This window comes from Lepisosteus oculatus, chromosome 25, assembly GCF_040954835.1.
Source record: "Lepisosteus oculatus isolate fLepOcu1 chromosome 25, fLepOcu1.hap2, whole genome shotgun sequence".
Taxonomy (NCBI): domain Eukaryota; kingdom Metazoa; phylum Chordata; class Actinopteri; order Semionotiformes; family Lepisosteidae; genus Lepisosteus; species Lepisosteus oculatus.
In genome coordinates this window covers 236,343-244,673 of record NC_090720.1, presented here as the reverse complement: position 1 = coordinate 244,673, position 8,331 = coordinate 236,343, and the positions used below count along the sequence as shown (strand labels likewise).

Below are 8,331 nucleotides of genomic sequence, written 5' to 3'. Positions count from 1 at the left end.
GCAGAAGCTTGGACTCGCGGGAGCGCGTCTGGAGGAAATAATAACAACAGCACGCTGCAGTGTGTATTGCAACGCGGTGTGTGGTACCTCACAACATAACAGCGCTGTCTAACAAAATGCAACGCAACAAAGTAAAGTAATAAAAACTGCAGCAAAACAAACGGCATTCAGAAGTGTTTAACATGATATAGTTCAGTGTATATAGTGTGCTGACGAAAGCTGTTCAATTAGACACTAAAGCCCAGAGCTTGGTGAGCAGCAGTGAAACGGGCACATCCAGAGAGGTCTTAGCTTCGACTGGACTCTTCCCCCTGCCCGTGTGTGCTGGCTGACGCGGCCCCACACACTCACAGCCTGCCCGCTGTGGGAAGGGCCTGTTTTTAATGACTGGAGAAGCAACTGGGCAGCAAACAGAAGTTTTGGAGGATGACATGGTGTGATTCTAAATTAATGGGGTAAAATGTCCTGAACGTTGTGTCCCCTCATTTTAAGGTTCAGCCTTGTGTAAAAGGAGCCGGGAAGGGCTCGGTGGAGGCGGGCTGGAGCTCGGGGGGCTGCCGGCACAGTGCTGGGAACAGCTGCTCCGGCCCTGGCTGCTGACCGCCAGCTTGTTGACGTGGAGATCGCTGCAGGGCTGCTGTTGCGAGCGGGAAGTTTTGTGGCCGCGGGTGTCTGTGAGGAACCTTGCCCTCCACTGCCTCAAACCTTGTCAACCCAGTATAAACCCGCTGGTTTCTGACGAGGGCTGAGGTCTTCTCCTTTTCACACCAGCGACTGAGTCCTGCAGTAGTACAGCTGGAAAAACCTCGCACCTCAGAGCAACAGAAGAGTCACCAACTCACGTCACCTGACTGTGTTGCACCAGAACCTGGGTGTGAACCACAGAAATGGCCCTGCTGGGCCTTAAAGATCAACTCTGTGTCTCTCCAGTTCTCTGTGTAGGGAAGCTCCGCTTCTCTCACAGCAGGACTCCTCATCTCAGCGATGGGGACAGAGCTGCAACCCTGCGGGTTCGGGACAGAGGCTTGGGAAGAGCAATGAGGGCCCCCAGCCGTCTCCCTGGGGCTGCTGGGAGAAAAGGAGCCTTCTGGTGAAATAGAGAGATTTGAAACTCTTTTTCTCCCCTCTCCTCCCCCTTGCTCTGAAAAACATCTGCAGACAGTTTCCAAACACTGTGCAAACACCCAGCCAGACGAGCGCTGACAAGCTAGGCGGTGTGCAGGCAGGCCGCCTGCCGCGGTGTGTTGTGTAAGACCGGGGCGGTCCCCGTCGGTGTGGGACGGGAGGGGACGAGCCCTGTTTAAGGCAGAGGAAGGTGCGCAGTGCCTCACTCCTGGCCAGAGAGGCAGCGCTGCAGCGATCCCATGACAGCCCAGAGAGACAGCATGTCCGCAGTGCAGGAGCACAGCTGCCAGCTCCCAGGTACTGTGGCATCTTCCCATGGCGAACTGTGGTGTTTGCAGGGCTCTTTCACAGTTTAACTCCCCTTCACTTCTACTGCAGCGACTGTAGTCAGTACAGATAACGCAGCTGAAGACTCAGTAGCCCTGTGAGACATCTAACGTGCAAACAAGTCGAAGGATTCAGTAAACTTGAATTTTACTTCCTTTTATTTAAATGTTATTCAAATTAGTCTCTAAAAGGTTCTCCTCGTACAGAATGTGATTTGTTTACGGCTTCATCCTGCAGAGAAAAGAGTCCTGTTGATAGCAGAAGGCTTGTGGTGGTGGTGGAGGGGAGTCCCCATTACCTGTAAAGCGCTTTGAGTGGACTGTCCAGAAAAGCGCTATATAAGTGTAAGCAATTATTATTAATATTATTATTGTAAAATCTATCCAGCAGGTTTGGAAAAGAGGAATATGTTTTTCACTGAAATATTGGTTTTGGAATTACTACATCTTATTCAGTACTTGAGGAAGTAGTTCAAAGTCTTCCCTGGGGCAATACACTTATGAAACCTGTTTTGTTAGTGTCTGTTTTTCAAACAAGGCATGTGATGAGAGGCATTGAAATACTTTCACTTTGAAGGGTTGGGAGACAGACTCCCAGTGCACAGCGCTCTGATCCACTCCAGGGTTTACAGTGATGCCAGTCAGACTCCCAGTGCACAGTGGTCTGATCCACTCCAGGTTTTACTGCTCTTGACTGACAGAAGTCAGTACCAGAGGCTGGAGGCTTAATCACATGTGCAATTAAAATAATAGTAAATATACTGTGTGCTGCCTGCTGAACATGCAGCCTGTAAAACCTGGAGTGGATCAGGGAGTTTCTTCACTGTAATGGGCTACAGTGCGTTTCGTTGAATGGAAGATCATCACGATGTGTATTTCTTCCCTTCCTGTTTGTAATCTTCCAGACCAGCCAAGGTCGCAGTCTTTGGGCCCGAGGAGGCGAGTGCTCCTGAATCCTGGTGTGCACCCAGTGTTCCTGCTGGGCTACCCAGGTGCCAGCCCCATCTTGCTGGCCAACGACTCCACCCCACGCTCGCCTGCGCTGTCGGAGCGAAGGCGGTCGCCCAGGGGTCCTCCGCCATCCCCGACCTACCTAGTGATGGACGGCACCACCAGGCGCCTCCCCGCTGGCTGCAGCACTCGTCCGTCACAGCACCGGCCAGCAGAACCGGCCAATCCCACACCCCGGGCCGCTGGGGCAACCAATAGGAAGGTGGTGGCTGGGGTCAGGGCCTGCCTTCTGGGCGGGAGGAAGGTGGTGGAGAATCTTCTGAGACTCTTTCAGGGTTGGATGGGCTGACTGGGAGTGGGGGAGATGGAGGTGGATTTGGGAAGAGAGGAGATGATTCTGTGTGATTTAGGCAAACAGCCTGTACTCTCTGTTCCAGTTTCCTTTGATCAATAGAGCTGAGCTTTGTCTTTGCCTGGAAGATCACTACAGGAGCTGATGTTTTTTTAGAAAATCACTTGTTTTGCTGATATAGAATCTCTGATACAAGACATCGCTGACCACAGGGGTCACTCAGCTGACCTCAGGTGCTGAATGCATTTTTATGGCAGTAGGATGTGACTCTCTGTGGAGATAACTCTGAGTGGTGATCACTGCAGTGATGGGACTCTTCAAACGGGTGCTGTGAGCTTCCTTGCACTTTTGTATGGCACTTTTTAAACTTCAGAAATGTCTGTTTCTGTCCTTACAGATCTCTGTGTTCACTGACAAATGATTTGTATTTTTGTTTCCTACTCTTTTATTAAAAAAAATATTCAAAACCAAGCCTAAGACTGAGTGCGAGCACACTGTGCTGCGGGACTGAGCCGAGCTGGGATCTGTAAGTACAGGCCAGTGCACCGGCGTCCCTGCAGGCTGACAGCACTGGGAGAGCCTGGAGGGAGCAGACAGGAGCGAGCAGAGAGCACGAGCAGCTGTAATCTGCATGGTTACAACAGATCTTCCTCGAGTCTAGTGTTACTGGAGATGGACAATCAGTGAAACCCTTCATCACCCACCAAACAATCCCATCAATGAAATCAATAAGTACTCTTAGACCTTACTGGCTCACAAAACTATTTATTTCCTAAGTAAAAAAGAGCAAAGTCATTTCAACGTGATTATCATGGGCGCTCTGTAGGGCTGGACAGAGCTGGTTGCCTGGTCAGCTCAGCGTTCAGAAGGAAATGGGCACCAGTCCTGAAACCCCCCCACACAGGGTCTGAGTGCACTGAGTCAACGGGGGTTTCAATAAGAGTCAAGGTTTAATTAAACAATTAACAGTAATTATCCAATTAAAAGCTTAGGGTGGGAGCTGTGGCCCTGTGTTGTCCTGCCAGGAGGTCAGGGGAGCTGTCTGGGGGAGGAAGAGACAGCAACGACACTTCACCACAGAGAAACACACACTTCTCACAGCAAGACATCAGATACGGGTATTCACACAGCACAATTTAAAACTGAGAACGCAATCAAATGTAGTTTTAGGTTTTTCTGTACCTACTAATCTTCTGGCATGTGGTATTTTTATATTTTCTTGCTTGGGCTCTCTAGAGAGAGACAGAGCCACATCAGCCCTTAACTGACAGCGCTGGCTGTTGTGGAAGCACCCAGTGTGTACAGTAACAGTGTTAGACACAGCAGTATAAATAGAGGTTATTTACAAAGCAAGGGGGCTGGTTCTCGCAGGTCTGGACAGGGTGCATGTTGGTGTTTATCTATTTTGTCAGTGTGTGTGTGTGTCTGTGCGTCAGTGTGTGTGTGTATCTGTCTCAGGCCTGCTCGGGGGGTGGCTGACGCTCAGATCTTGATCTCTGTGCGGAAGGTGGGAGGGGCGTGGTCGCTGTGCTTGGCTGGGTGTCTTCTCGCTTTGACAGTCAGCGCTCCGCTCTCCCCCAGGGCAGAGGTGACCGAGGTGGGGTCCACGTCCTCGGGCAGCTGGCACTTGTGGGTGAAGGTGTTCATCACTGTGCCGTCTGCAGCCAGCTGGTGAGGTCAGGGAGCAGAGAGTTAGCAAGGACAAAGCACCAGTAACGACACCCATCCCACTGCCTGCTTTGGCTCTCTACACTCAGATCAGGAAACAAATTAAAATGTTTTTTTTTTTAAAGAAAAAAACAAGCAACCGTATACTGAACATGGGCACAGGGGATATAAAAGACCTGCCAGCAGCCATATCACCCTGCAACTCACAGCTGGCAGCCCACTGAAGCTCAGCAGGTGTGAGCCTGGTCAGTACCTGGATGGGAGACCTCCTGGGAAAAACTAAGGTTGCTGCTGGAAGAGGCGTTAGTGGGGCCAGCAGAGGGCGCTCACCCTGCGGCTCATGTGGGTCCTAATGCCCCAGTGTAGTGACGGGGACACTATACTGTAAACAGGCGCCGTCCTTCGGATGAGACGTAAAACCGAGGTCCTGACTCTCTGTGGTCATTAAAAATCCCAGGGTGTTTCTCGAAAAGAGTAGGGGTGTAACCCCGGCATCCTGGCCAAATTTCCCCATCGGCTGTTATCAATCATGGCCTCCTAACAATCCCCCTCTGTGAATTGGCTTCATTACTCTGCTCTCCTCACCACTAATAGCTGGTGTGTGGTGAGCGTTCTGGCGCACTATGGCTGCTGTCGCATCATCCAGGTGGATGCTGCACAATGGTGGTGGTGGAGGGGAGTCCCCATTACCTGTAAAGCTCTTTGAGTGGAGTGTCCAGAAAAAGCGCTATATAAGTGTAAACAATTATTATTATTAATTAACTGTTCCTTTTCTTCAGTTAAACTGTACGGAGGCAGCGCAGCGAGGCGGGAGGCCATGTCGCCCTCTGCTGGCGGCCGGTGGAAGTGCGCCTAGGAGGAGCACTGACAGCCGCTTGCTGGCTCCGGCGAGATCTGGCAGAGGGCTGATTTACTGGCGACCCTGCCCTCTGATCCTGTAATCACTAGTCAATGTTGAAAGTTTGTTTTTAACATAATACATTATATTTGTGTGTTTAAATGAAACACAGGGACTTGTTACTTGTTACTTTTTTCAAAGCTTTCAAAGCTTTTTTCCTTCATCACAGACTTCTGCTAAAATCTGCTTACTTCTCATTACTGTTATTCATCTTTACTTCAACGTGGCTGAATCTCACTTGATCTGCAAAGGGAAATGTTACTCTCTGGAGCAGAGAGCTGTGACAGTGCCTGGATGTGACACAGGTGATGCAGACTGCGCCTGAGCTGAGCCCCGGCCTCACCTTTTCCGCCCGGACCTCGATCTGGTTGTTGGATGTGGTGACGATGACGTCCTCTGGGGAGAAGTCGCTGACATCCACTGTGAACTGGTAGGTGTCCCCCAGGGTCCTGATGGTCCCTGCATTGCCAGAGCGGCCTGGGGCGGCAGCAGGAGGGGACGGAGAAAGACAGAGGTTGAGAAGGAGGCAGGAGGACAAATCCAAGCAATTCAATCATCCTTAAACCCGAGTGTGAGACTCAGGGATAAAAGAGCAGGTGCAGCTGCTGGCTGGGAACGGGAGACTGAAGCCCCTCTCGCTCCAGCCCCAGTGCGCAGAGACTGCGGAATCACAGCTCTCTTCCAGGAAGCAGCAAGGACAGAGGACTGTTCGCAGGAAGGAGCTCTGAGCTCTAAAACTGGGGTCCTGCCAGTCCTGAAGCTGCTTTTCTATTATTTCAGTGCCCCCTAGAAACTGCCCAGGGGGAAGCCAGATGGACTTTCCCTTGACCGGGCCATAGCGGGCCTGGCTGTGCTCCTATACGGTGTCTCAGGGCCTGGAGCCCAGCCAGCGCTGCTCCCTTCATCAGCACCTGCTGGAGACTCTGCTGGACTCTGTCTCCTGTCCCCACAGTGTCCTCCCACTCTGCGCCCCTGTACTCTGTCTCCTGTCCCCACAGTGTCCTCCCACTCTGCGCCCCTGGACACTGTCTCCTCGTCCCCAGAGTGTCCTCCCACTCTGTGCCCCTGGACACTGTCTCCTCGTCCCCACAGTGTCCTCCCACACAGCGCCCCTGGACTCTGTCTCCTTGTCCCCACAGTGTCCTCTTACTCTTCGCTCCTGGACACTGTCTCCTTGTCCCCAGAGTGTCCTCTCACTCTGTGTCCCCTGACCAACACCCCAGACACTCTGGTGACCTGAACCAGTGCTCCCATCACAAACAGGTCTGTTCCCAGAATCCCAACTCCAAGCTCCCGACACAAAACTAGCTGCAGGAAGTCTCAGACACCCTTCAGGACAGTCAGACACCCAGGTTGTTGCGAGAAGGACGTCGGCCCAACATGAAGAAGGCCAGAGTGACGGTACGTTGTGGAGCAGAGTGTTGTAATCAAACTGCAAGAAACACTCTACCTGCAGCTCAGACTGAAACCAGGAGGCACTTCTTTAAGCAAGACTCCTGTCTCCCCAGACTGGGGCTCTTCAGGCTCCTGTCTCCCCAGACTGGGGCTCTTCAGACTGCTGTGTCCCCAGACTGGGGCTCTTCAGACTGCTGTGTCCCCAGACTGGGGCTCTTCAGGCTCCTGTCTCCCCAGACTGGGGCTCTTCAGACTCCTGTCTCCCCAGACTGGGGCTCTTCAGACTGCTGTCTCCCCAGACTGGGGCTCTTCAGGTTCCTGTCTCCCCAGACTGGGGCTCTTCAGGCTCCTGTCTCCCCATACTGGGGCTCTTCAGACTCCTGTCTCCCCAGACTGGGGCTCTTCAGTCTGCTGTCTCCCCAGACTGGGGCTCTTCAGGTTCCTGTCTCCCCAGACTGGGGCTCTTCAGACTGCTGTGTCCCCAGACTGGGGCTCTTCAGACTCCTGTCTCCCCAGACTGGGGCTCTTCAGACTGCTGTGTCCCCAGACTGGGGCTCTTCAGGCTCCTGTCTCCCCAGACTGGGGCTCTTCAGACTGCTGTGTACCCAGACTGGGGCTCTTCAGGCTCCTGTCTCCCCAGACTGGGGCTCTTCAGACTGCTGTCTCCCCAGACTGGGGCTCTTCAGACTGCTGTGTCCCCAGACTGGGGCTCTTCAGACTGCGGTGTCCCCAGACTGGGGCTCTTCAGACTGCTGTCTCCCCAGACTGGGGCTCTTCAGACTCCTGTCTCCCCAGACTGGGGCTCTTCAGGCTCCTGTCTCCCCAGACTGGGGCTCCTCAGACTGCTGTGTCTCTGATAACTAAGCCAGCAGGACAGGACGGAAACCCTGCCAGAGCCCCATGTGCACAGGCACAGCAGCGACGGAGACAGAGGGGCAGAGGGAAACCGGGCCAAAGGAGGGGAAGTCATACAAGGTCAAACTCTCAACGAGGTCCCCCGCCCGGAGCTCAGCTCCTGCCCTCTCCAATCACCTGTCCTCGGCCGCGCCCCTTACCTGTGAATGCCAAGGGCTCTCCCTGTGGCCGCAAGAAGGATCCAAAGTCCTCTCCGAAGATCCCCCGCGTCTTCTCCATGTAGGGGTCTCCACAGGCCGAGGAGGAAGAAGAGGAGGAGGAAGATGAGGTCTGATGGAAACTGCGCTCCGATCGAAAGGCTGACGAGTTTTTCAGGCTCATTGACGGGCCAGAGGGTCTGTACACACACCAGAGGAGAGCAGACAGTCCTACAGGGGCGCAGAAATACACTCCTCTCTCGATCCCTGTGCCGCGCTCTTCCAAAACGCTTCCCTGCTGCTGTCTACCGGACAGTGCTCTCTTCAGGAATGCAGCCTGCCTGGCTTTTATACAGCAGTGCGAGTTACAGCCTTGTGTGTGTGTGTGTGTGTGTTTGGAGGGGCCTTGCTCTGCTATATTTATCTGCGCGTCTGGGCTGGGGGCTGGTGGAAAGTTTGGGTGGTGCTGGGGAGGGTTTGGCCTCAGACTCCTCTAACAAAGCGCGCGGCTGGCGAGGGAGTGAGATCACAGCCTGCATTCCAGCAGCACTCAAAGAGACCCAG

General features: G+C 53.4%; 1 protein-coding gene and 1 long non-coding RNA gene across 2 annotated transcripts; one reads left to right on the top strand and one right to left on the bottom strand.

The window, feature by feature from the left end:
• Positions 1 to 27: 27 nt before the first annotated feature.
• On the top strand, positions 28 to 3,225 carry LOC138225035 (uncharacterized). Its single transcript, XR_011183583.1, has 2 exons — positions 28 to 1,422; positions 2,357 to 3,225. It is a non-coding gene; the product is annotated as an uncharacterized lncRNA (long non-coding RNA).
• A 278-nt stretch (positions 3,226 to 3,503) lies between these two features.
• Positions 3,504 to 8,146, bottom strand: hspb7 (heat shock protein family, member 7 (cardiovascular)). The gene is made up of 3 exons (XM_006641999.3): positions 7,771 to 8,146; positions 5,664 to 5,797; positions 3,504 to 4,422 (listed from the first exon to the last, which is right to left on the bottom strand). The coding sequence occupies exons 1-3, from the start codon at positions 7,949 to 7,951 to the stop codon at positions 4,237 to 4,239; spliced, it is 501 nt and encodes a 166-aa protein (XP_006642062.1). The 5' UTR covers positions 7,952 to 8,146; the 3' UTR covers positions 3,504 to 4,236.
• Positions 8,147 to 8,331: the final 185 nt, after the last annotated feature.

Excerpts from the sequence above, each read along its gene's own strand:
- hspb7 (XM_006641999.3), bottom strand. The coding sequence starts at position 7,951 with ATGAGCCTGAAAAACTCGTCAGCCTTTCGATCGGAGCGCAGTTTCCAT. Across the intron at positions 5,798-7,770 it reads AGAGCCCTTGGCATTCACAG|GCCGCTCTGGCAATGCAGGG; the intron begins GTAAGGGGCGCG and ends CTGCCGCCCCAG. Across the intron at positions 4,423-5,663 it reads TCGAGGTCCGGGCGGAAAAG|CTGGCTGCAGACGGCACAGT; the intron begins GTGAGGCCGGGG and ends TGACCTCACCAG.